The sequence below is a fragment of the Podarcis tiliguerta genome (assembly GCF_965153285.1).
Source record: "Podarcis tiliguerta genome assembly, chromosome: 8".
Taxonomy (NCBI): Eukaryota; Metazoa; Chordata; class Lepidosauria; order Squamata; family Lacertidae; genus Podarcis; species Podarcis tiliguerta.
The window spans coordinates 16,807,971-16,834,255 of NC_139541.1; the positions used below are offsets into that span (position 1 = coordinate 16,807,971).

General features: G+C 45.9%; 1 protein-coding gene across 3 annotated transcripts in view; it reads left to right on the plus strand.

Moving 5' to 3' along the window:
* PLEKHN1 (pleckstrin homology domain containing N1) overlaps positions 1 to 25,921 on the plus strand; it is a gene marked incomplete at its 5' end in the record, with an annotated part of 55,716 nt that extends 29,795 nt beyond the window's left edge. For 2 of the 3 annotated variants that reach the window (XM_083453948.1, XM_083453947.1), the window contains 11 exons: positions 4,760 to 4,884; positions 8,205 to 8,354; positions 9,171 to 9,251; positions 17,026 to 17,095; positions 17,639 to 17,793; positions 18,407 to 18,592; positions 19,312 to 19,581; positions 20,722 to 20,871; positions 21,222 to 21,446; positions 21,759 to 21,807; positions 23,299 to 25,921. In XM_083453948.1, the coding sequence (XP_083310074.1) occupies positions 4,760 to 4,884; positions 8,205 to 8,354; positions 9,171 to 9,251; positions 17,026 to 17,095; positions 17,639 to 17,793; positions 18,407 to 18,592; positions 19,312 to 19,581; positions 20,722 to 20,871; positions 21,222 to 21,446; positions 21,759 to 21,807; positions 23,299 to 23,489 (1,652 nt within the window). In that variant the 3' untranslated portion in view covers positions 23,490 to 25,921. The remainder of the gene's footprint in view (positions 1 to 4,759; positions 4,885 to 8,204; positions 8,355 to 9,170; positions 9,252 to 17,025; positions 17,096 to 17,638; positions 17,794 to 18,406; positions 18,593 to 19,311; positions 19,582 to 20,721; positions 20,872 to 21,221; positions 21,447 to 21,758; positions 21,808 to 23,298) is intronic. The other variant, XM_083453946.1, reaches the window with a different exon arrangement.
* Between the last annotated feature and the right edge of the window lie 364 nt (positions 25,922 to 26,285).

Below are 26,285 nucleotides of genomic sequence, written 5' to 3' on the forward strand. Positions count from 1 at the left end.
TTTTAGGGCTTATTCACACTTCCTTTTTACCCCATCCTTTCTAGGCACAGGTCCACCCAAATGCTGCTTTTTTTTTTTTTTTTTTGCCCTGCCCCTTTTTCCAGAGAAACCACTCTTTGATGCTGAATCAGAACAAATGGCAATTTGGGTTTTCTGCTGGCTGTCGTTTGCTTCGATTCAGTGGCAAAGAATGGGTTTTCACAGGAAAGCATTGGGGCAAAAATAAAAGTGCCGAAACGTGGAGCTTTACAGAGCAGGCCTGTGCCTAGAAATGCGGCAGAAAAGGAAGTCTGGATGGGCCTTTAGTTTGGACACGTTGGCCCTCTCCAAAGACATAGGCATTGAATTCTAGCTGCTGTTGCCAAAACACATCTGGCCTGGAAGCACGTAGGCAGGCAGTGCCAAGACACCCACTCATCGGCCATTGTCTGAGTCCACAATCTTTATCGGGTTCTCTTTCTCTCTCTGACTACCTCCTGCTTTTAAACAATCATTCTTGGTAGCTGAGCAGCAGTTGCTGCAATTCAGGAATGACTAAGCCCTTGGAGCCACTGAACAGACAGGTTGCTGTCCTAGGAAGGGTTGGCTGACTGACATGGCCACATAACTTGGCTGTCCTGATAGCATCTGCTTGTAGTCTTGTTAGTCTAGGGGTATGATTCTCGCTTTGGGTATGAGAGCTCCTGGGTTCAAATCCCAGGTGAGCCCCTGGGAAAGGGAAGTCACGCTTCTTGGGGAGGGAACATAGCTCAGTGGTAGAGCATCTGCCTTGCATGCAAAAGGTCCGAGGTTCAGTCCCCAGCAACTCCAGGTAGGCAGGGAATGCCCCTTGCCTGAAAACATGGAGCGTTGCTGCCGATCTACACTGAGAATACTAAGGCAAGCTGGTGCAGAATGTGGCAGCCAGACTGCTGATGGGGGCACCTGTCTGACAAGGGAGACACCATTGTTAAATAACTTCACTGACTATCCATCTACCCAGCTAGGTTCAAAGCCCTCACATTAATAAACAAAGCCCTGAGTAGCTCAGGTCTAGGGTACCTTAAAGACCACCTGAGCCCTTATATCCCAGCTTGATCACTGAGGTCATTGGTTGTTCCCTGAGTTGGTGAGGCTCATTTGACAACAAAAAATAATTGAGTCTTTACTGTCATCAGCCCAGTATTATGAAACACTCTGCCAATAAATATTCAGCAGGCGTCCTCTGTTTCAACATTTAAATGCCTGCTGAATTTTTTTTCTATTCCATCAGGCTTATGCAGTCAATTAAGTACACATATTTCCATAATGGTTAGCTGATTTCTGAGTTTTAACTTTTTTGTGTAGCTTTTATTTTATGGCTTCATATTTAATTCTTTAACCACTCTGATTATTATTTTCTAAATGAATAGTGGAATATAAATATTTTTAAGCAAACAAACTGTAGTTTACCCCTCACAGATCTACAGTTCCCCAATGCTCTTAGCAAACTACGTTTCCCAAGATTATTTGGGAGAAGTCATGTGCTTTTAAATTGTATGGTCTGTATGCAGCCTCTGTCTTATTTCCAAATTCAAACAGGTCATGGAGAGACTCTGCTACATGTTAAGGCAGGGAGAAGAATCCATTTTTGAGCTTTGGGAGGGAGGAGCAGGGGTGGAGAGATGACGTCACACTACCTACATAGGTTTTGAGTCACTAGGCTGCAGCAGCTTGCCCAAATTCAGGAATCATCTTGATATGCAAAATGGGCTTGAGAAATTGGGTACAGTCTGAGGTTTTGCAGGCACTGTGTTAATAAGCATCTGGGCTCATCTAGAGGGTGTGAACTTTTCCCCTCTGCAATCTAAAAAATCAGAAGGCATACCTCCTCCTCCTCCCCTTAAGGGCAATTCCCTTGAAAAAGAAAGTTAGAAAATGAAAATGAAGGGGGGGCGGGGCAGTGTTCTCATTTCCCTAGCAGAAAAAGAAAAGTTCACATGAGAAGTTCCAGGGATGAAAGGAGAATAGTTCTATTCTGCTAGCCTTGAGGTAGGTTGGGAAGAGGAGCAGACGACTGCAGTAGCTCAGTCAGTAGAGCATGAGACTCTTAATCTCAGGATTATGGGTTCAAGCCCCACGTTGAGCAGAAAGATTCCTGCATTGCAGTGGGTTGGACTAGATGACCCCCTGGGTCCCTTTCCATCTCTAATATTCCATAACTATTATCTCCAGGTGAAGCAGGAAAAATCTCACAACAAACCTGTGAAATAGGCTAGGCGGTGAGAAAGCAGCTGACCCAAGAGCACACAGTGAGCTTAATGGTTGAGTGAGGATTTGAACCCAGGTCTTGCCAGAAGGAGAGCAGATCTATGACTGGGAGTTATTTGTACCATGGCCTTGTTATGGTATAATACCATAATGTTGTGTTGTGCTGTAGTGTAACAAAAATCATAATAAAAACACTTAAGGAAAATAAGGCTAACGGGCCAACTCCCCACTGAAAAAATAACCAAAACAAAACCCTAAGTAGCTCAGTGATGGCTCAGAATACTGAGCATCTGTTAGGTGGAGAATGGAATGGAGTATATTGGAAAGAGCACAACTAGTTGGTGGGCTGGAACACTGAACGGGAACACTATGCTGCAACATTTTGCTGAAGTTCTCACATTTCTAACCGGTGCCGATACATCGAGAGAATTTATATACTCTTGTAACGCAAAGCATTGCAGCAGTACAGCAGACACCCCCCCCCCCACTTCTCTCTGCTTCAGTTCCCCAGTTGGCACCACATAAAGTGAATTGTTTTTTCCCCCTGACTCCCAAAGATATTGCAAAGCCAAATTAATCAGTGTTTTCGCTGAGCACGCTGCCACAGAAACCTCCCCAGAAGGCCAAAGTACTCATTCTGCTGATAATGATTTGTTATGACGGCTTGCTGAGTGTCAGCTTATCGCAAGGCTCCAAGCACTGCCATTCAGGTCGTTTCAAAGCGTGCCTGGTATTTGTTTTAACAAGAGGCGGGGCAATGAATGATGGGTAGCTGAGCATCGGTCAGACTGGAAGTGGGAGGTTAATATTGCTCTGGCGCTTATCGTAATGACCGGACAAGGGTGTGTGAGCGGCTGCAGCAGGCAGAGGCAGCCGGGCATTTAGTGGTGGATTTATACTGGATCAGCCACACATCATTTGATTCTTACCCAATGCTACCACATTATTGCCACATGGAAAAGCATACTTAGGCTATAATTCAACAAAGGCTGCTGCATACCCTGTTTACTGTGAACAAACATGTTAGCCACAGCCCACATCTACCCTATAGTTTCTTGAGAAATGCTGTGTTTTGGTGCGTTTCTCCCTCCCCCTCCCCCAAACCAGTTTTCATCCAGTTTGGAAAAATAAGCCATATGGAGACATCCTTGGCCCCCTTTTCACCTGCCGGTGTGGACCAACAGCGGACAACATGGAAATGTAGCAGACTGTACTGAGGTGTTCAAAGGGCATGCAAATGCTATTTGAAAGGCAGCATTAAAAAGAAACCTTGCTGTGTTTTAAACCAGTTGTGTGTGCCCAGCTAAAAACAAATGTGGTATGAAAGTTGCGGTATGAAAATGTTACAGGCTTTCAGCAGGAAGCTACAGATATGCTGTGACTTGTTTATAAAGTGGTATCACAGTGTTTTGCATGTATGGTTATGAATGTGGCCCGGTCCTGATTCTCAGTATGCAGGGAGATTGGAATGTGATGGATCCTGCAGTTATGCAACTTGTGCAGACGTAATGGTAATAGTGCAAGCCAGGAAGTGCTCTACCATGTAATTTCCTGAGTTTATTATCTCAGTGGGCGCCTCTGGACAACCTGATTATTGAACCTTAATCCCGATTTGTTTGCAGGGAGGCTTGACAACTTGGGCTACCTAATGAGCAATCTCATTCTGATTTGCTGGTGGGGAGGTTAGACAGCATTGCAGCAAAGCAAGAGTTACCCTTAGTTACCCTTATACTTTCCAGTCTGTAAGAACATAAGAAGAGCCTGCCGGATCACTGTGGAAAAAGGATCCTGGGCTAGGTGATCCACTGGCCTGATCTGGCCGGCTCTTCTTAGGTTATCAAGTCCAGCACCCTGTTCTCACAGTGGCCAGCCAGGTGCCCCAATGTGAAACGCAAATGCAAGACCTGAGTGCAACAACCACTTCCCCCTCCTGTGGTTTCCAGCTACTGATATTCAGAAGCATTGCTGCCTCTACCAGAGAGATAGAACATAGCCACCAGGGCTGGCACCCACTGCTAGCCTTTTCCTCCCATGAAATTTGTCTAATCCTCTTTTAAAGCCATCCAAGTTGCAATTTTATGTCACTTCTCTTATCGTAAAAAGTCTGATCGTTCTGCAGGGTGGGCTCCCAACCAGCTGCAATTTGCAGCCTAAATTTTCATTATTATTTTCAAATTATTATTTATTTTGTTTAAGTAAGTAATACAGAAAAAACTGTAGGGATGCAGGTGGCGATGTGGGTTAAACCACAGAGCCTAGAGTCGGTCACGACTGGACCCTAATGGTCAGGGATCCCTTTACCTTTTACAGAAAAAAACAACAACAAAAAAGAAAGAAAAATAGAGAATTTTCTGGTACATGATTGAACCCCGCTCAGAAATAGTAACCGCCTGGAAGTGCCACACCTTATCATCAAGCTTAGCTTCTCCCCAAGCTCCCTCGGAAGGGTTTTTTAAGACCATCCTGCCTGCGTCTTGCATTGTATGTTCAACCTGTTAACGTGCCCCCCTTGTGTCCTTCGCCTTTCTAGGTCCCTTGCTGAACCCCTTGACAGTCTACTGCCCCAACAGATCTGAGCTGAAGTGCTGGCTCTACCACTTGGAGAAGCAGATCCATCTAAATGGAGGGAGCTTCGACATGCCTTTCCTTGCTCAGGTGAGTGCTTTGGGGATGGCCTGCATGCCAGCAGGGTGAACATGTAAAATCGGAGTGACGGCCGGAGATTATAATTCCTGTTCTAATCCAGCCTCTCCTCCCTTGCCCTGACATTGATCTGACTGTAGAATCTCACAAAAGAGCAAGATGAGTTTGATGGGTTGCTGAATCACGCACCCAGATAACAAGATCTCTGCTTAGGTGTAAGTTTGTTGCTAGATACTTAGATGACTTTTGGCACAAATTTATATACAGTCTGCATATGTTAAATTTTTTTTAGTGTTGAGGGAGACACCTCTGGTTCTTTCTGTCAGGCCTCACTCCAAGCTATGGGGTGCCAGCAGCATTTTGTAGGCCCAGTATTTATGTACACATTAAAATCAAAGCAAGTATTGTCCAATGTCTAACATGGCCTAAGCCACGAAGGGCTGTAGCTTTGTGGCAGAGCATCTCCTTGCATGCAGAAGGTCCCAGGTTCAGTCTCCAGCATCTCCAAGTAGGGATAGGAATGTCCCCTGCTTGAAAACCCTGGAGAGCTGCTGCCAGTCAGTGTATACAATACTGAACCAGCGGGACCAGTGATCTCTCTCTCTCTCTCTCTCTCTCTCTCTCTCTCTCTTGCCTTTCTACCCCATCCATCTATTATGTGCACCTACAACCTTCCTGTCATCAGTCAATAACATCCACAGGAGATCTGGGTTCTGACACAAAAGAGTTGGGGCTAGCCCCCACAATGCCCATGTTCTGTAGGAACAGTGGAATAAGAAACAGGCTTATCAATGCTGCTCCCAGTCTGTATTGTAGGGGTGGGGAGTCTCTGGCTTGTGGACCAGTCTTGGTCTGCTAGTGGGTGCGGTTTGGCTCGCAAGGGCATTTCCCCAAACCATGCCTGAGAGTGGACATCAAAGTTGGCCGCAGGTTGTGGGGGGGCTGATAAAGATCTGGCCCACTAGGCCAAAAAAAAAGTTGCTGTATTGGATTTGTAATTGATTTTTTAAATGAAATGTGGTTTTTTTTTTTACTGTGGTTATATATGGAATTGCTTTTATGTTTCTGTGTACATTGAATTGTTCAACCACAGGGAACTGTTTTTAAAACTGTTTCCACATACGGAATTGCTTTTAATTGTTTGTTGTGGGTGTCCTTACTGTGACATTGCTTCGGGATATTTTATGGGAAGTGATTCATAAAACAGAATCAAATAAATAAACAAATACTTCCTAGTAAAGCTAACAAAGTGCTGAAAATGTCTGTCTGGAACATCCAAGGCAGCTCATTCTGCACCCGATTTGAAACCCCTTGCAACTCCCTTACCCCCCTGCTGCCACAAGCACAGCCCTTTTCTGGGTGGGGATCCGAGGGGTTTTTATCTTTCCCTGAAACAAAGGCTTAGTCAGCGTGGGAAATGATGAGTTAGCAAGGCAAACTGGAAACCAGCCCGGAACCAGCAGCTGTGAGGTGCGGGTGGTGAGGGAGGAAAGACTCAAACACAGGTGAGGCCTGCCGGTTTTGTTTTTGCCCCTGTAAATAAATACCTTAGCAGAAAAACTCTTCTGTGCTGTGAAACTGGCTTATTTCGGTCTGTTTCCCAGGGTGAGCAATCCTTTCCCGGATAGTATCTGGGGAAAGAGAGAAAGAGAGAGGGAGCAGGTTAATGGGGGGGGGGGTTGGTTTCCCCCCATTCCTCACTATTTCCAGTCTGGCTCTGGACAGCTCAGTCATTGTTGCAGTTGCTGCTTCCGTAGCTGTATAAAGAGGGAAATGTTCCAGGTTGAAAAGCATTGACAAATAGTTTGTCAAAAGAATTTGAAGCGGAAACCAGGATAACTGGTTTTAGAGCCTATTTATTTCCCTCAAGTGTCTTTTTAGGGAAGTCAGTCAACAGTGGGCAGGTAGCGACTGTCTGTGGCATGCTAGCCGTACAGTATCTCAAAGTATGTTTCCCCCAAAATGTTCTAACTACAGTGAAACAGAAAACGGAATATATGCTTTTTTTAAAAGAAAGAGCATAATGCAGTAATAATGGTAGATACACTTGGTCTCGAACGCCTGCCTGGGTATCTCTTAAATAATGAAACAGCTCAGATGCACAACTCACATCTACCAGAAGCCTTTCTGTGTTCAGAATTGTGGGCCCAGTTTTACAGAACACCCTCCTAGTTGAGATCAGACAGACTCCCTCCCTCCCTTTTGAACTTCCAACGCCCACTAAAGATCTTTTTTTGTTGTTGCTGTACCAGTAGGCATTTCAACTGAAGTCTGATTTCATCGTTTTAACTTATTTTTACCTTTTCTGTAGTATATTTCTTGTACGCAGCTTAGAGGCGATTGCAGTTTAGCAGCACATATTTTTTTAAAGTAAATAAAAAATGTAAAAACAGTTCATAATTTCATATTGCTTGACATCTATGATCCCTAAGTGGTTTATCTTAACACCAAAATATAATTACCACAAAAAATCAGTAAAACAATAAATAAATAACAGAACGGCACATTAAAACTTTACAGTCTGGAGAAATGCTGCAAAAAATGTGCCCCCCCCCCCCCGGTGTTTAATAGCAACCATTATTTGCGGCTGCCGAGCATGTTCCTGAGGGCAGATGCCACCACCAAAAAGGCCCCATTTCTGCAGTGCCGTAAGGCCCAGAAGCTACAGCTGGTCAGGGAGGGAAATGCTGCAGCCACATTGTTGCTGGGGACAAACTACTGCCAGCCCATAGCACCAGTTCTCAAAAGCTTGCCCTGGCTGACTATAATAAATTCTTGTATTAATTTGCAACGCCCTTAATGACTTGGGTGCAGGATACCTTAGGGACCACCTGATCCCTTATATCTCTGCCCAATCACTGAGATCTTCTGAGGACCCTCTGTTAGCTATTCTCCATGTCTCAGACACACAGCTTTTACTTCACCAGAAGTGTTGTGGGCCCAACTCTGTGGAGCTCCCTCGCAGCTGAGGTTAGAGGCCCTCACCTTGCTGAACTTCAGGTGCTGGACAAAGACTTTTCTAGCTCAGCAGGCATTTTAAGGAAAGTTACTGTTTTCAGGGCTGATTTTATCTGTTGTATTATTATTTAATTGTGTTCACTGCTTAGAGACTTGGCGTGATTAAAGCGGTATATTAATTGCTTAAATAAACAAGTTTTCAAACTAAAAAAAATTATTTATTTGAGCTATTAGTATACCCCTTAATCATGCCAAGTCTCTAAATGGCAAACTACGTATATAGTGGTCTTGCCGGCAAGCCACCCATTGTGCTCAGCACTGAGCCAAGGCAGACAGTTCTGCGTCCTTCATTGTCATGCTTCCTTCCCCTTTAGAACGAATGTAAGCAGAGCTCCATCAGAAGGGAGCAGCTGAGGTGGTCTGTGCAGAATGCCGCTGTGCAAGAGTGGAGAGGCACCCAGCGGGAGTCTCTAGGCGACATCCTTTGCGTCTCTAAAGTGAAGCTGCAACACCTGCCCTTTCAGGTAGGACCCTCGATGATCCACACCGCACAGAGTATATTTAAGTTTCATCATTTTTTTTTGCTACTCGTAAATTCCAGTGATTGACACAGCTGATTGGTATAGGAGCTGTGGTCCTGCAAACTGCTTCCCTTGACAAACGTCAGGAATTTTATTATAACTGAAGAGCAAAGGAGCTGGGGTTCTTTTGGCCTAGCAGGTTCAGGTATCACCAATCTGTTGTTTGTTTTCTTCCCAGAGGAGCCTAGGTCTTTCAGAAACTCCAAAAAAGGATTAAGGTCAGCTCCAGACTTAGGAGTTACATCTGCATCATACATTTAGAGCAAGTTTTATACCTCTTTAACAGTCATGGCTTCCCCCAAAGAATAGTGGTAGCTGTCATTTACCCATCACAGAGCTTCAATTCCCAACTTCCTTAACAAACTACAATTCCCAGGACAGCCACTGCCAATCACCATAGACAATACTGAGCTAGGGTCTGCCTCTGTGTAAAGCAACTTCCTGTGTTCCTTTGTCGTAAGGGAAGGGCTGTGGCTCCACAGCAGAGCATCAACTTTCATAAAGACAGTCCCAGTTTCAATCCCCTGCTTCTCCAGATATGGCTGGGGAAAACTCCCTGGAGAGCCACTGCCAGCCAGTGCTGACAATATAGAGCTAAACGGATCAACGGTCTGACTCAGTAGCATTGGCAGCTTCCAATGTTCCTAATTCTGTATCTTTTTGGTACCCTCTGCACTTCTGGCTTCATCGAGTAGTTAGGCAGGTTGAATATTCAATTTGAGCTCAATATGAACCTTGATCTTCTTGATCTCTTAACAGGAGCAGCATGACCGACTACTGATCCTCTATCCTTCCACCCTGGTCATAGTATCCGAAGAACGCAACGGCCTCTACTTTAAGGTAGGAGCTTACCCCAACACCCTCCACACCCCTGTACCCTTTATTTAATGTTGCCTATACTGTATAACATCTGTGTTATGTAAGTAGGGCTGCAACCTGAGTTTAAAGACCTTTTAATCAATCCATACTGTGAGTTTTAGTCCGTCGGTCTGTTGCTTTTAAATTTTCATATGGTTCGAAACAGTATTTCTGAAGCAAGATGCAGGCATCCCAGAAGACATCTTTATTCTATTTGTGAGGAAAGGGAGCATGCCTCTCTGAAGGCTAGAGAAGAGACCCTCTGAATGCTACTCTAGACTAGAGAAGAGACCCTCTGAAGAATATTAGGAGGGTGGACAGGGGAAGGACTAGACCATATGAAAAATGAACATAATATTTTAGCTGCAGTTCATTCATTTTCAGCTTTGTATTCTGGTTATAAAAAAACACACCTAGACATTCCATTGTTGCACCCATAACCTAGGTTTTAGGTGCCATTAGCTCCTAGCTTTCATATCTCAGTTTCTAAAACTGCTCTGGGTAAAACATAGTTGAATACCACTCTCTATATCTGACGTATAGTAGAGTTGGAAGGGACCCTGAGGAATTTGAATGCAGGAATATGCAGCTGTCCTAGAGGCCTATCCAGGCAGAGCCGTTGCCAACGGCCAGCGACTTGAGTCTGTGGCAGAGGTGAAATGTGAACTGAGGGCTGCTATGCTCCACCTCTTCTGCTTCTTCTGCCCTGGCCTGTGCTTCCTGTCTGGTGAGCTGGCTTCATCAGCCTCTGCTCGACAAGTCTGCCAGCGTTTGTGTCCTTGGTTGTAAGTGCTCTTGGCAAAGGAAATACTTTGCCGCCACCTCCTTTTTTAAAAAAAGGGGGGGGGGAGACCGAGGGTAAAGTTGGCCAACATGGAATATATTTTCGTCCACTTGCTTGGAAAGCCAGCTATGGCTTCTGAATATTTGTGGTTAAGCTGTCTCGGAACCAGAAGGGCTGTGGCTCCATTTGCGTTCCTTTGAAGCTGGAGAAGTGACCTCACTCAAGGCTCAAAGGCCAAGCCCATCTGTGGCCTCCTTCTCATGGAGGCAGTGTTGGCCTGGCTGTATCACTTCATACTCACAGCTGGAGGCTTGTGTTGCTGAATGCTGCTCTGCATATCTACATCTATGTGGAACGAGTGTGGTATAGTGGTTAGGGTGTCAGGCTACAACCCGAGAGCCCAAGGTTCAAATCCTTACTCACCCATAAAGAACCAACTACAGGGCTGAGGAAGACCTGGGTAAAGTCCTCTCAGGGGCCCTCTCCTCTGTCACTGGGCCCTGGTGAACGGACCAGGCTGTGGCAGCAATGCTCGAAGCAGGAATTTCCCACAATTCCTCAGAGCAATGCTAGGTGAGGGGCATTCTGGGAAATTAAGAGCGGCTAGATCTCACTGCCTAGTGCTGCTCAGAGTGCCAGGCCATTTGTGGTGGTGGGGAGGACACACTAAAGGGGGGCACCAGTGGAAGCATCAGCAGTGGGGCCCTGGCAGTGAATTGGCTCTGGGTAACCCAGGGCTTATTTAGAGAGGCTGTACTAGGACCAGAAAAATTACTGGGTGACGGTTGTTCCACCTCTCTTTGATTTTTACAGTTTTACCCATGAGCATATTACTTTATATTCTCTAACTTTAAAAATATATTTTTAGAAGTTTCTATTATAAATTGCTTTGATTTTACTGAAAAGTGACTACAGTTTAGAAACTAAATAAATCCGGAACCTGTACCTTTAAAAAAGTAAATTCCTGCCAGGGGTCCTTTTCCCTTTGTTTCAGCAAAGGACCTTTATATGGATTGAATGCAGCTAAGCCCTGCTCTGGGTAGAACCATTGAAATTGATGGGCCTAAATTAGGGCTCATCCAGACTTCAGCTTGTCCCGCCTCTTTCCCCCAGGAAAACCTGTTCTTTACTGCTGAATTGGAGCAAGTGTCAATCAGGTTTTCCTCAGTGCTGAAGAGCGGGTTTTCCTGGGAAAACAAAAATCCGCTTCGATCTGTGCATATAAGGCACGGGAGAAGCCACTTGGTGCAGGACAAGCAGAAGGGTGGATGAGCCCTTAGTCATGTCCATTAACGGCAGTGGGTCTACTCTGAGCTAGACTAGCACTAGATGCCACCCTATGTGCCCACTCCTCACGCTTCATCCAAGGCTTGTACATTTTATACTTCGGCATGCAGAACTGAGCTCAGAATGTACACTTGAGAGGATGAGCCCTTGGATTCAGTGAAATCTTCACATTGCGTCTGGTTATAGGAGGCAGAACCAATCTTGAGATTCCTTTTAAAATAGCAAATCCTTACAGCGGTTGGGATTCTCTGATCACATTGCTGGGCAGTTGTTACAGGGGGGGAAATGCCTGTGGTTTTGTGGGGTGTAATTTGCCATGGTCCAACTGTCACGGACAGCCGGCTGAATTGGGTGGTTTCCCATTCCCTAGAGCCACCTTTGATTGCCTTCAAGGCAAAGCCGAAGACTGCAGGAACAAAGACATGATTTAAGTATTAAGAACATGAGAAGAGTCTGGCTGCTGGATCAGGCCAGAGGCCCATTATTGCCTGTTAATCTGGGTCCTGCTAGGCTTACATATTCATCACAACCCAGCAGTTGTGGTATGTTTCATGCACACCGTAGAGCAGCCATGATGCGTCAGGCTGGATGGCATGATGCCATGTCTGTGTCTGCTCTGAAGAAGCTGCTCAGACCTTTGTGCACATACTTGCTGCTTTAGATGGAGACCTTGGCATGACGATAAGAGGAACAGGAAAAACAGCTGTGACACCAAAACAGAAGTGAAAGCGTAACATGTTTCTCCAAACCAAGTGTGCCAAAGTTCTCCCTATCCTGTTCTCACAGTGGCCAACTAGAGCAGGATAACGACAGAATACGAATCTCCCCATTTGTGATTCCCAGTAATAGAAACCTCCTTTGAAGCTAGCAGTCTGCATTTCTCCTCTTAGGAGCGTAAGAATATAGGAAGCTTCCTTGCTTCATCTGCCTCAGTATGTATTGTCTAAACTGGCAGCAGCTGTCCAGGGTTTCAGACAGGGGTCTTTGTTTCCCTGCTGATCATGGAGGACCAAATGCCCACAGTAGTTGCCATGAGCCTTGCACTGCTGTCAGGTTTGGGTTTGGGTTGGCAGGCCCAAGGCGGAGGAAGAAACAGAGTAGGACTTGATTGGTAAGAACCAGGGTCTGGGGAGGGGGCTGTTCCTGGTGTGGCAAGACTTCAGACACTTTGAATGGGGGAGCAGGGATGCTGGCTGCTCCCCCTGACCTCCCACAGAACATCTCCATGGATGCTGGGGAGGGATGCGGGCAGCCATGGGAGGAAGCAGCCATGTCTGATCAGGCACCTAAACAGTGAGGGTGCAGCAGTATTGTCACCTAGGACCAGGCGCCACCTCTACAGATGGGAGCAGGCTCACCCATCCCACAGGAGCGCTGGTCTGAAATTGCGCCCTTCTTGCAAAGCAAGCATGTTACACCTCTGCTTTCAAAGGTTGGCAGGTTGGTGGGTGGAAACTGTTGGGATACCTTTGTTGCTTCCATCTGGTTCTGAACATCTTGCCTGATTCCTGAATTGGGTCTGCTGAACTCTGTGTCTGCTTCCTGCCCTTGCTTGCTTGATTAAGGATCTCTTTCTTACTTGCACGTAAGAGCCTCTGTGTGCTTGGGTTGGGCATGAGGCAGGACAGTGTGAAGGGAAAAGACTGGAGCTTCTGCTCTGTATGCCAAAGGTTCCAGGTCCAGTCCTTGGCCTTAGGAAAACCCCACTGCCTGCTAAAATTTCACCGTGGGAATTTTTATCTGTGGCTGAGCAGCTTTGATTCACCTTTAAACAATATGGATTTGGATGTGGGGGAGACCTGGGTGCATCCAGAGCCCATGATGCGACACCCGCAAAAAACCAACAAGCTCACTGTAATGACAGTAGTCATCCAGTGGTAGCTGGTGCCTATGGGGCGGAAGGCAGAGAGACAAACAGTAGGTGGAGCCAGAGCCAATGACAGGCCGAGCCACCCCAATTGATTGTAAGTAAATTAGCTGGTAGGCGGGGATTGGCGAAAGACCTTATTTGTCCTAAAAGGCCAACTTCCACAGGCAGTCATGTCAGCCCTCTGTACTGTAGGATCTGGCTTTGTAGTGGAGCTCGATGCAGAGGTGCAGCTGTGCAAACTTTCAGCTCTGTGTCGCCGAGTGCATCATCCACCTGTGATGCCACTGCAGGAACTTGGCTTTCCAGGGGCATGCCTGGGCTTGGCATCGCCCTTCTGCACATGAATTCCTCATTCCTGCCCAACGATGCTGGAATCCGGACCGGCTTTGTGCATTGCCAATTGAACAGAAGAAAGAAAACAAAAAAACTAAATTAGGTCACTTTGGGTTTGGTGCAAGCGATGGTGTGTGCTGCAATGAATGCCGTCCACCCGGTGTGACTAGACACCAAGTACTTAACACTTCCCATAAGCAGAACCCAAGTGCAAGCAGCGCCCTCACAGGAATCTAAGGAGAGCCTTAGCACTTTGCAGATGTGTCCATGTCTTTGCAGGCCTCTGCTTCCAGATCTGACACTGTGCTCGACCATGCCCTCTTGAGCAGCAACATCAGGCATCCTATGAATGAGGTTTGCCAGGCTTGCACCACATCTGCCCTGGGAGCTAGGGCTGTCATCGAGGTTGGACGGAGGCTTTTGCCTTTGCATGCCATGGCAGAGAACGCCTCTTGCTCAGCAAAACCTGTGTCAGCCAAAGCCTCTTGTGGGGCATTGAGGAATCGCCAGGGCTTCCTGGATGTTCCTGTCAGAGCAAGCTCCACGAACTGGCTTAATTGAAGTGACACACCTCAGCAAGGAATGGTTTGTTTTCGCAGGGGAGGCAAAGATTCCTTTGAGGTCAGGGGTGGCACCAGAGAGCTGGGTGCAGTTTTGGCAGGGCAGGAGGTGCCCTGTGGACAGATGGGTACGCTCTGCCTCTCCCTAAGAAACTAGGGGCTTCCATATGACAGCTTATTGTGGACTCGGTGCTGCTCATGCTTGCAGGTTTTTCCTCAACAATCCACACAATGTAATTTCAGGAAGGGCTGTAATACAGTGGTAGAGCACCTGTGCATGCAAAATGTCTCAGGTTCAATCTCCAGCACCTCCAGGTAGGGTTAGGAAAGACCCCTGCCTCTATTCCTGTATCCCTGCTCCGTTCTGGAATGGCTGTTTTAGTAACTGAGCCACCTCCAGAAATCCCTCTCGCGTATCTTTCTCTGAATATGCCTTTCACCTCTGTCTTCCCCCTGGCTTCTGCCTCTTGCGCAGACACACACCTTTGTTTTGTTCAGTCTTCATGCAGAACTTTGGACTTTCCAAGATCCTCGTCTTAACTGAGGTCACTTGGAAAGTCAAACTTGAGTCCCCTGCAGCCGTTATCCTGAGCAAACTGTATCGGAGAGTAAACAATGTTTGGGGAGCATCCAAAACTGGGATGATGACTCAGGAGTTTCGGAGAACAAAGTGCAGAGAGTCTATCAGTTGCAACTGTTTTTTTAGGTAAGCACACTAGCGAGACGTGAAACAAATTGTTGCAGTGTGGGGTGCTTCTGTTAAGTGTCAGACGTGACCTTTTTTTGGACACTAAGAAAGTAAATCAGAAAACCTCCCCACCCGACTGGAGGGCTGTCTAGTCCATGCACCAACAGTTGCATTCTGTAACCTGCATAAATTATGCAAACTAGTGACATTGATTTGCCTAATTCTGTTTGTGTTTGTCAAAGGAAACAGCTAAACATTAAAGCCCCCTCCTTCCCTAATCCCTCTGAGGTTGCGTTATGCATTGTCTAAGTGTCCACATATTTTCAAGTAAGAAGAGCCAGGCCGTTGGATCAGCCCAGTGGCCCATCCAGTATCCTGTTCTCATGGTGGCCAGCCAGATGCCTGTGGGAAACCCACAAACAAGAGCTGAGCAAATACCCCATCCCTTCCCCCTTGCCCACACACATTCTTTGGCTACTGAGCATGCTCAGTTCTCTTTCAGCTGTTTTGGGGATTCTCTTCGTTTAAAAATACAAATAGATCTGCAAACATTGGAGCTCCCTCAAACGTCCTGATAGGCTCCTCTTGTATGTGGGTGTTTCGTCTTTGACAACATAGAATCAAGACAGAGACCCAGCTTTTTAAGGCTATGCTTTGGAGTAGAAGCATTTAGATTTGTTTTTATTGCCAGTGTTTATTATTAGATAACATGGGCAGATAACTTCCCTAACTGCAAAAAGTCTGGAGTGTTTTTTTTTAAAGGTAGATTTGTTGTGCTAGGGAGACAGAGTGCTTCAACTCATAAAATGCCCAAACCAGTATGCACTAGAATTCCTCCCATAAAATAGTGACTGGAGGCACTATCATGGTGCTTCTGGATGGCCTGTTTATTGAACGTTCATCTTGATTTGTTTGCTCAAAGCTTACATGGGGGTTAAACTATATTTGATTTCTATTGAGCATTTGTTCTGATCTGTTTACGGGGCAGTTGTATGAAAACAAAAATTCGTCCTGGGCCCCTTCAGACTGGTGGGTTTTTTTTTTTTGCAGGTGTATTCCATAACGTATCATTGATGCAATAATAGCGCATTAGTGGTAGATTTATACAGGACTGCCAACGCATCATTCCACTTTATTAGATTATCTGTGATGCTTTCCCAATGTTAGTGCATTATTGCTCTTGCACTATAGCACAACAAAAGTAGGACAAAAAACAAACCAGAACTTTTGTGGTATAAAAAATTACAGGATGCCAGCAGGAAGCTATGGGGCATGCAGTGTGCCCACCCCAAAACTTTAGTAGGCATCAGTAGTGCTGGAAGCAAGGATCACGTATAATCACCAGGATAACCAACATGTGCATTCATCACGATTTGTGCTCAATAAAAAGGACCTTGCCAAAGCCCCTTGATTCCTTTGCAGGGTGTTTACACACCTTACTGGTAAGAACATAAGATGAGCCTGCTGGATCAGGCCAGGGGCCCATCTAATCCAGCCTCCTGTTCTCACAGTGGCCAACCAGAAGCCCGTGGGAAGCATGCAAGTCGGACATGAGTCAACAATTTTCTGCCTACTTGTGATTCCTAGTGACTGGCATTCAGTGGAGGGCAGAGCATAGTCGTTATGGCTAGTAGCTATGGATAGCTTTGTCCTCCCCCACATTTGTCCAATCCTCATTTAAGGTCATCTAGGTTGGCAGTCAATAGTGCTTCCTGAGGCAGAGAGTTCCACAGTTCAGCTATACACGGCGTGGAGAAGTCATTCACTCATCTCACAGTGTTCCATGTATTTCCCTGTCACTTTCCAAACCACAGTCTGTTGTCCTAGCGCAATTAAATCCAGTTAAACAAAAAACCATGCACACAGGGTGCTTTAATACACTTTAAATTGTTGTTGTTGTTTAGTCGTGTCCGACTCTTCGTGACCCCATGGACCAGAGCACACCAGGCACTCCTGTCCTCCAACACTTTAATTACTCGATTCTAAAGTTCTGGTGTGTGTACAGATCTCTCTAGCAATATACTGACAGTCTGGAGGCACCCATAGTGAATCTCCTCAGTTGATTTTTAATTTGCCATAGGCGAATAACATGTTTCTCAGTTTAGTTCAACAGCATTTGCTTATTTATTTTAAAATATTTTCAACAGGAGGAAACTCAGGCTTGGAAGGTGTGTGTTAATTTTTTTCTTTCAAATTTACTAATCCCCACCCCATCCCACCCTCTCTGCCAACAGGGAGAACTGCCTCTGAATGCAATCCAGGTGCAATTTGAAGAAAACGAGAAAACATCTTTCCTAATAGAAGGTATGCTACAAATCACAAGCATAAAGTGAGAAGGGGACTGTTTAATTCAGGCCGAGGAAGTGGCAGAAATTGTGGTGCCTTAGATAATTAGACCAAGTCGTTGAAGGGACACTTCTCTACAAAGAAGGAGTGGGGGAAAGCAGCATTTGAAAGAGAATGGAGAAATCATAGGCTCCATTCAGACTTTGGTTAAGGAAGCTTTAACTATGGTTTGTTCTAATGAAGTAGCAATCCAGAGTCAGAAATCAAGAAGCCGCTGATCTTGCTCAGTAGTAAAGCACACGGTACTTTGCATGCAGAAGGCCCCAGGTTTAATCCCCAGCGCCATCTCCTGTTAAAAGGATCAAAGAGCTGGTGATGGGAAAGGTTCTGGAGGTTGAGAGGTACTGGAGAGCCACTGCCAGTCAGACAGGACTGGGTTAAGCGGGTAAATAAAGCAGAACTTTCCAACCGTGCTTTTTTGAAAGGAGCTTGCAAACCATGGTCCGGTGTGACATCCCGAGCGAATCACGTTCAAGGCAATGTAATCTATATTCCTTGCAGGCCGTTTAATCAACTCCATTCGGGTGATTTGCCCCAGCTATGACGATTACCAAGAATGGCTGTACTGCCTGAAGACAGCTCAGTTCCGTAATGCTGATTCCTCCCTTTCTGGATCGGAGAGCTTCTCAGGACCAAAGCCACACCACCTGGCTCAGGTAAGGTTCCACAGACTCCCCGCTTGCTTAAAACAAAACAACCTATGCAGAATACTTAGGAGCTGGCTGTTTCCCCATCCATTTATTGTGCACTAGCTACAGACCCGTCAAAGCGGGGGCAGAGATGATGTAGTTGCTCCAGTGGTTGTGTCGTTTTTGCATCCTACAAGTGTCATACCATTCCGTGGGAGTCTTTGAGAGCAAAAGTGGTCCCAGATCTGTGTGGGTTTTATTTCTTCATCATGCCAGTGTGTGACAGAATGGGCATCTGGGTGGCTGCTGCGAGAACAGGATGCTAGATGCGCCACTGACCTAATCCAACAGGGTTGTTCTTACATCATTATTAAATGTGAGAATTGTCTTTCACCTTTATTGTGTACCATTCCTGTTGCACTTTCCAGTTTGTTAATTGCACTTTCCCTTAACAACAGCCCTGAGAGGTAGATTGTGCCAGATAAATCCATAACTGGGTAGGATTTGAACCTGGGTTTTTGTTGCCAGCAGCCAGCACTCTGTCCTTCTGTATCACATTGGCCCAAAGAAAGTCAGCTGTAACTATGCAATATTTAATAACCGAGAACCCTGTCCTCCTCTTCCTTGTTTGTTGCTTCAGTTCTCAGGAAGCGGGAGAGGCTCACTCACGTCTGATGGCCGAACAAACTCCTGGGCATCAGGAGGGAAGGGGGCAACATCCACACACCACTCCCAGAACAGCGCGGGCTCCCTTTCCGAGAGGCAGTCATTTGGTGTGATGCCAGAATGCCGACTAGCTGATGACTCCCAGGCTCAACCAGTCCGGGTAGGTAAACATTTTGGAAATTAGGTGCCCAGATAAGCTGCAACATGAAGTGGTTTTCATGCCACCTCCTTTATGAGCAGGATCCTTGATGTTCAGGATCCTGGTTGAATCCTGACCACCAGGGTTTGTATATATTCTGTGACAGGGGGCAGGATCTCTAACATAGTAATCTGCATCAAGAAACATTAAATTCTGAGAATTCAATAAATTAAACAAATTTGCATGGCTTTCTCTTTTGTTCTGGTTTTTGCTTGGGAGAGTTTGCTGTACGCTTTTTGGAGTCTGCTAACAAGATTTTTGTTTAGGCAAGCCTCTCCAGACATGCAGAATATTGACATGGATTTTAATCAGGCTTTTAGCTTGTTACTGATTTTAATAACCTTTTTTTAATGTTGGTTGCTTTTAACTATTTTACTGATCATTTCATTATTGCATTATTTTTGTAAACCACTTGGGTTTTTTTTTACAATTAAGCGGTGTATAAATCTTTTAAAGTAAAAAAACAGGCCAGCATAAAATTAATGAATAAATGTTTAATAAAACTAAACTAAACTGACACAGTGAGAGCTGGGACCAAAGAGGATGTTACAACAAGGAAATATAACTAGGAGACAGGACAGAAGAACGTAATCCATCATCATCATGTTGGAGGAAAATGCACATAACTGGAGCTTGGTTCTCAGATAACCAAATCACATGATTTCTCCTTTTCTTCTCAGTGTCCAGGAAAGCCAGTCTCGACAAGCACAGGGATGCCAAAAGCTGAGCTGAAAAGGAAAGGAAGCTCTCGAAAATCCAAAGGGAAATGTGGGCCGCTGGCCCAGCAGCCACAACCCCACAGCCAGGATGGGGAAAGGAACCATTTCCAGCTCATCCCAGAGCATCCCAGTGGAGAAGTCCTTTCTCCAGTGTACAATGAGCCATACTCCGCCGTGGTGCAGCAACACCACCATCCTGCTCTTCCCCCGTTGCATCTGGATGTGAACAATGTAAGCGACCAGGAGAAGAGACCGATGTTCGAACTTCCTCCACGATGGCTATGCTCTGCCTCCACAGTCCGAGGCAGCAATGCTTCTGAATGCCAGTTGCTGGAAACCACAACAGGGGAGAGTCCCCTTGGGCTTGGGTTCTCTTGAGGCTTCCCCACAGGCATCTGGGTGGACAAGATGGGCCATTGGCCTGATCACAGGCTCTTACGTTGGTAGCAAGGAATTGCAACTCAGAGGCAGGACATGTGCCGAGGTCCAGGCAGGGCTGGGAAAGATGTCTGCCTGAAAACCTGGGGAACTGCTGCTAGTATAAATCAGAGGTTGGGAAGTCCATTTTTAAAAAGGAACTAAGTCTAGTTCAAGGGAGGCTCAGAGGTGTGATAAGGGAGAGGGCTTTACCGTTGTGCCTGTCTGTGGAATGCTGTCCACAGTGAGGTCCACCTGATGCCTTCTTTGACATCTTCTCAGCCCCAGGGAAAGACAAAACTTTTTGCCCCAGGCCTTTGAATAAACTATTATGATGTTGTTTTGTTAGCGGTGTGCTTCCAACACTTCCTTTCTCTGTTACGTGGGTTGTTTTGTTCTGTTGTTATGGCATGATACATTTATATTTATGTTTTAAATGCATTGTAAGTCACTTGGAGACTTTCAGGTGACAAGTGACTTACAAGTCTAATTCAACTCTCAGGCCTGAGACTCTCCCCTTCAAGTACCAGTAGTAATTTTATACAGCTTCTTCCCATGTTCCAGTGCTTACATCATAATTCCCTGCATGCACTGCATTGCATATGATGTTGTAGGTACACTAACCCATGGGTAGACAAACTAAGGCCCGGGGGCCGGATGCGGCCCAATTGTCTTCTAAATCCAGCCCACGGACGGTCTGGGAATCAGCGTGTTTTTACATGAATAGAACGTGTCCTTTTATTTAAAATGCATCTCTGGGTTATTTGTGGGGCATAGGAATTTGTTCATTATTTTTATCAAAATATAGTCAAGCTCCTCACAAGGTTTGAGGGACAGTGGACCGGCCCCCTACTGAAAAAGTTTGCTGACTCCTGCACTAACCTTTCCCTGGAACCAATTTCTCCTCAAGCAGTGAGGCATCACATTCATTAACCTTCTTTTCTCTTCCTGTAGCTGCCACCATGGAACTTGCGAAGAGGAACTTGCACAGCTCCCACTAACCTGGAGAACGTGCCTCTGCCTTCCTCCCCTATGTACGCTGACCCTTATACACCAAATTCCCCTTCTTCGCACAGAGCAGGAGACCCCAACTTCCTTGAAGAGGTATTATGCACGTTAAGTTGACAGTAGATCCCTTGAAAAGGTGCCCCAAAGTTTAACAAAGGAACCCCCAAATTGTGTGCTGTGAGGGGAAAGCCACCAGTGTGACATAAATTGAAATAAGTACAAGCTCCTTTGAGCTTAAATAAGTATTTATTTGTAGAAGAGCCATCCCCTCGCTTTTCTGTGTTAGTAACTTTTCTCGAAGTTTTCTTGAGATTAATTCCAACTGCATCTGGAGGGCCACAGGTTTCCCACCAGTACCTTAAACAAAGCTTCATGAGAGGTAGAGTGAGACAGAATCTCCTTGGAATAACCAGCTAAATATAGCCGTGTTTCCTTTTCCTTTGAAGTTCATGAAACACCATGGAAAGAGCTCCTTGGAGCAGCAGAATGGCTACCCAGCCATACCTGTGTCTGTCCCTGTCTCCCATAATCCTCTGGTGCAGAAGAAGAACTCCCAACCTCTGCCTGACAACCATTGGCAAGAGCAAACACCTCAAAAGAGATGCAACATGCCTGGGTCCATTTTTAATTTCTCAGCGATGCCTTCTCCAGACACCGATTGTTTGACCTCAGTGAGTACAGTCTAAAGGGGAGTACTCCTTAGTGCAGGTGTGGGGAAGCTGTGGCCTTCCAGATGTTGCTGAACCACAACTCCCATCATCCTTGGTTTTTGGCTATGATAGCTGGGGCTGATGGGAGTTGTAGTTCAGCAAAATCTGGAGGGCCAGAGATTCCCACACACCTGCTTTAGTGTGTTTGGGTTTTGCTAACTCCTGGGTTACAGGTTACTAAGATTTATTTTCTCTCTGGACTCCATCTGCATTTTTTAAGTGACATTGCTAACACCAACTTTGTTTCTCCTCTCTTCTCCCTCCACCATTCAGAGCACCTTATCACGGGATGAATTTCTGACAACTTCCTTGCTGCATTCAGGTGAGTCCCAGGTTTCTTGGGCTGTCTCACAATACAATCCCAGCGCCAAGTACTCTAAAAAAAAGAATACATTGGTGTGGGGAACTTTTTCCCCTCCCGAGGACCGCATTCCCACCTGGGCAACCATGTGAGCCACATGCCAGTGATGGGAGGGCAGAAGGAGCAAGGTAGCAGAGCAACAAACAAGCCATATGGTTTCTATGCATAAGAGGCAATTTTTGGAGCTCAAGGTAACATTCAGGCCAGACAAAAGCACACAGGGTGTGAAGCAAGGCCAGGAAGAGGTGTGGCTTGTGGCAAGGGGGTGTGGCTCGAGGTTGAGTGTCATGGGGAGAGTTCCGATGGCCAGACACAAGCCTCATCCACACTTCCATTTGCCCTGCTGCTTTCCCCCAGGAAAACCTATGGTTTAGCACTAAATCAGAACAAACCACAATCAGGTTTTCCAAGTTTGCCAGTTGTTCCACTTTAATGCTAAAAAGTGGGTTTTATGGGCGAAAGCAGTGGGGCAAAGGCAAAACTGCTTGGACCTGTGCCAAGAAAACATGGGATAAGTGGAAAATCACTCAAAACAACCTGTGCTTTTTAGTCAAGGGACAAGCAGAAGTGTGGCCAAGTTCAGAGTGGCTATTTAGGCCCCTGCTTAAAACTCACCTATTTACACGCAGGTTTTACCTAAAGGGTGATCTCTGCTATGTTTAATGTTTTAAGCTGATCTACTGATTTTTTATTTTATTTTACTATATTTTGTTTTATGAATGTAATCTTACTGTGCATCTTGCTGTGACAATTTTCTCGTGGTGATGGTGGCGTAGAAATCCTTGCAAATAAACAAAACAATATAGTTTGGTTGGGTTTAAGAAAAAGGGCCACGCACCAGTCAGTCCTAAAAAGATTCCACAGAGTAGAAAGGTTTTCAGAGAAAACCAAAAGGAGGAGGCAGCTTGGTGCATCTCTCGGGAGGGAATTACACAATTGTGGGATCTGTATCTGTCAGTCAAACATTTGCTAATGTCAGGCCAGAGGACAAGGTTTCCGATTCCCAGCTTGGGCCTCAAATAGGTGCATTTGCATGCAGGTTTAACTGTGGGTTAAACCGCAGAGCCTAGGGCTTGCCGTTCAGAAGGTTGGCCGTTCGAATCCCCGCAACGGGGTGAGCTCCCGTTGTTCGGTCCCTGCTCCTGCCAACCTAGCAGTTCAAAAGCACGTCAAAGTGCAAGTAGATAAATAGGTACAGCTCCGGTGGGAAGGTAAACGGTGTTTCCGTGCGCTGCTCTGGTAGTCATGCTGGCCACATGACCTGGAAGCTGTAAACAGGCTCCCTTGGCCAGTAAAGCGAGATGAGCGCTGCACCTCAGAGTCGGCCACGACTGGACCTAATGGTCAGGAGTCCCGTCACCTTTACTTTACTCCTTAATAAGCAGCTCCCCGTGTTTATGTCTAGATATTATGTCTAATTCCTGTGCCTCAATTTATCCACTGCCTCTGTAGATGAAAGCCTCAGAACGTACGACCTGCCCGACAGCGGACGAGAGCGCCTCGACTCTGCCTACCACGATTATGCCGAACTCCAGAGTTTCCAGAGCGACTTCAGTTACGACAACATATGGGAGACAGAGGCGAAGGGCTCGGGTTTCCGACGGACAGTGCCAGTCTCTGACAACGAGATCTACCATTGCTGAAAGGGGGGAGGAGAGGACTTGAGACCTACCACTGCTTAAAAGCGGGTGGGGGTGATATGAAGCACTGAGAGCAGCAACAAAGAGCTTCAGAAAGAAACATGGCTGCCTGCCTCTCCTCTGCTCCTCTTGCTTTTGTTGCTGGGGCAGTATAAGGATTGGAAAATTGAGCTCAAGGCTAACCAGGCTCCTCTTTTTTTTAAAAAAAGAAACAAAATGCTCCTCTGGAAGTAAGAAGTTTTTGTATCCTAGAGAAGGCAGTGGCCCTTCCTGTTACTTGTAGGCGCACTTTTATGCTTTGATTTGTTCCTTCACTTCCTGTTGTGGTGCTATGAGAAACAGGTCTGGAAAAGGAGCCTGGGCTTTCAGTGAGAGCATTCCACCCCCCCCCATCAATCCACTGTGCCTGCATTTGTGGACTTGCAGTTGGGACACTGGACTCTTGGTAATGGCTATGAAGAAAAGAATAATAATAATAAAAAACATCGGCCCTGCACTCCTCATTGTTGCAGCTGGTGGAGACCGAAGCCCACATTTTTGCATCTGACCAACGAATCTTGCCATTTTATGCAAGAAGAGGAAGAAGAAAAGTCACTTGCTAGCTACGACAATTTTTTGGAGGGGGAGGGGGATGTGGCAAGAGAAGTATTATGAAAACAAGGGAAATGCTTAGTCTAAAATGAAGGTGTGCTGATGGGTATATATAATTGAAAATGTTAAACTGCAACACCGGCAGATGTGTGCATCAGGGAATGGTACTGACAGCCACTTCCTATCCTCCTGGTGCTTTAGTGCTTACCAGGGAAACCCAGACCTCTGCCTTTTTGGAATAGCATGTTCCACAATAAGCAAGGAGGCTGTGCCTCCCTTGATCATGTGCAGAATGTGCTTCATTCGCAACAGCCACCTGGGAAAGAAGAGGCAGAGCTAGTTCTTGCCTGCCTAAGACCCATGTGGGTGGAAGACGCCCATCCAATGCCCAGGTGAATATGCCCTGTTCAAATGTTACACAGTTCATTGCTGGGTGCTGCACCTCCTGTGTGCCTGCAGCTTGCAGCGTTGTGCCAGGACCTCTTGGTTTTTGCAGCACTGCAAGTGAGCAAATTTCAGAATAAAAGGTGGTGCTCATGTCTGGACCACCAGTGCCAGCACTGAGGCAGATAGTCACAGTGGTCATGCAGGGAGAGGAACTGAGAAGGCGGGTGCTCTGGTACTCAGTTGAGAGGTTTGCTGGGCCTGGCGTGGCCCCCTGGAGCCTCGGGGAGGAGCCGTGTGTTGAGCAGCGATGGGGGACCACTCTGGCCTTCCTGGTGATGTTGAGATCACTGGGAGTTCTGTTTGCCCAACAGCATTTGGACAGTCCAAGCAGTTCCCCATCCTTGCTTTAGAAAAGAGTGCTTTTGCATCCAAAGGAGCTGGTGTGGGCTTGCATTTATCATTCATCCCAGGCTCCAGTACCAACTTGGTGGGACAGGCAAGCTCTGCAAGGCCACAAATCTTCGGGTTCCAAATTCTGAAACCCACAGCAGGGACCTGCAACCAATTAGGTCAAGTCTGCTTATATTATTATTTATTATAAATTGCATTTATACCCCACTGTTCCTTCAGGGAGTTCAAGGCATGCCATGCCTAGCCCCTCCTTTCATTGTCCTAGCAATCCTGAGTTTCAGTGGCCTTTGTGACTGAGTGAGGATTTGATCCTGGAGCTCCCAGACTTTGATCCAGCACTCTTAACAATTAAAACCTCACTGGATGATTTATTATGTTGTGGTGGTACCACATCAGGAAAGGGCCTGGTGTGTCTTCTTTACTTGAACTTTTTATATAAATAAATAAAAATAAATATTACTTTAAACAGATGGCAACCAGTGAAGTTTACATGTAGTTTTTGTTTGTTTGATGTTTTATTTAATATGTAAACACGGGTGCCTTGGGGCAGTGGGAGAAGCGGGAGGAAGAAATGCTATTCAATTGTGTGATTGTTGACAAAACTCTGTAGAGTGCTCCTGGAACTGCCTTGCATCTTTCCAGCTGGTCCAGAGTTACACCAACTTGGGGATGCTTGTTTCTGTACAGTATTTGAAACCGCAGGTCTCTCTTTTTTTAATTTTCAAGAAAGGGGTAGCTTTAGACCCAGTGAGAGTAGAAGGATTTTTTTTAAAAAAATATTATTTTACAAAGCAGAAGTAGGAGCTCGTAAAAAGACGGTGGGTGTCAAAACGTTCAGGGCTCAGACCACAGCTGCATTAGACCCATTTTCAAAGATTTTGTGGAGAGGGTGCGTTTGTGTGTTTGTATATGTGTGCGTGTGTGTATAAGGAGGGGCGAGGTATTGTAGCAAAGTTGCAAATGTAATGGATTTTACATGCTGTACAGTTCTCTTGACACTTTCTTGGAAGACCATACTGCTAATAAAGTTAATATATGTAACAGTTCATAGCTTTTTGCTCCTTAATTTAACTTGATTTCATGGAGAATGAGACTATTGGTGACTATGAGCAGTGGTACCAATTTTATGATGAAGATGATAAGTCTTCGCCCCTAGACTGGCAGCATTAAAGGACCTTATGGTATATGCTAAAACATTTCAAACCCATGTTGAATCTCAAAGTACAGTACTTCCCAATTCAACTCACACCTGCAGTAGAGGCCTAAATTTATGGCATGACATCATTAGAACTGGTTTGAGTTCCATCTCTCACATCTCCTATACAAATAAGTACAGGTGAGGCAATTGATTTCCCCAGAAATCAAAGGTGCACTGACTTGCTGGGGAAACCTAATATGCTGGGATTGTGT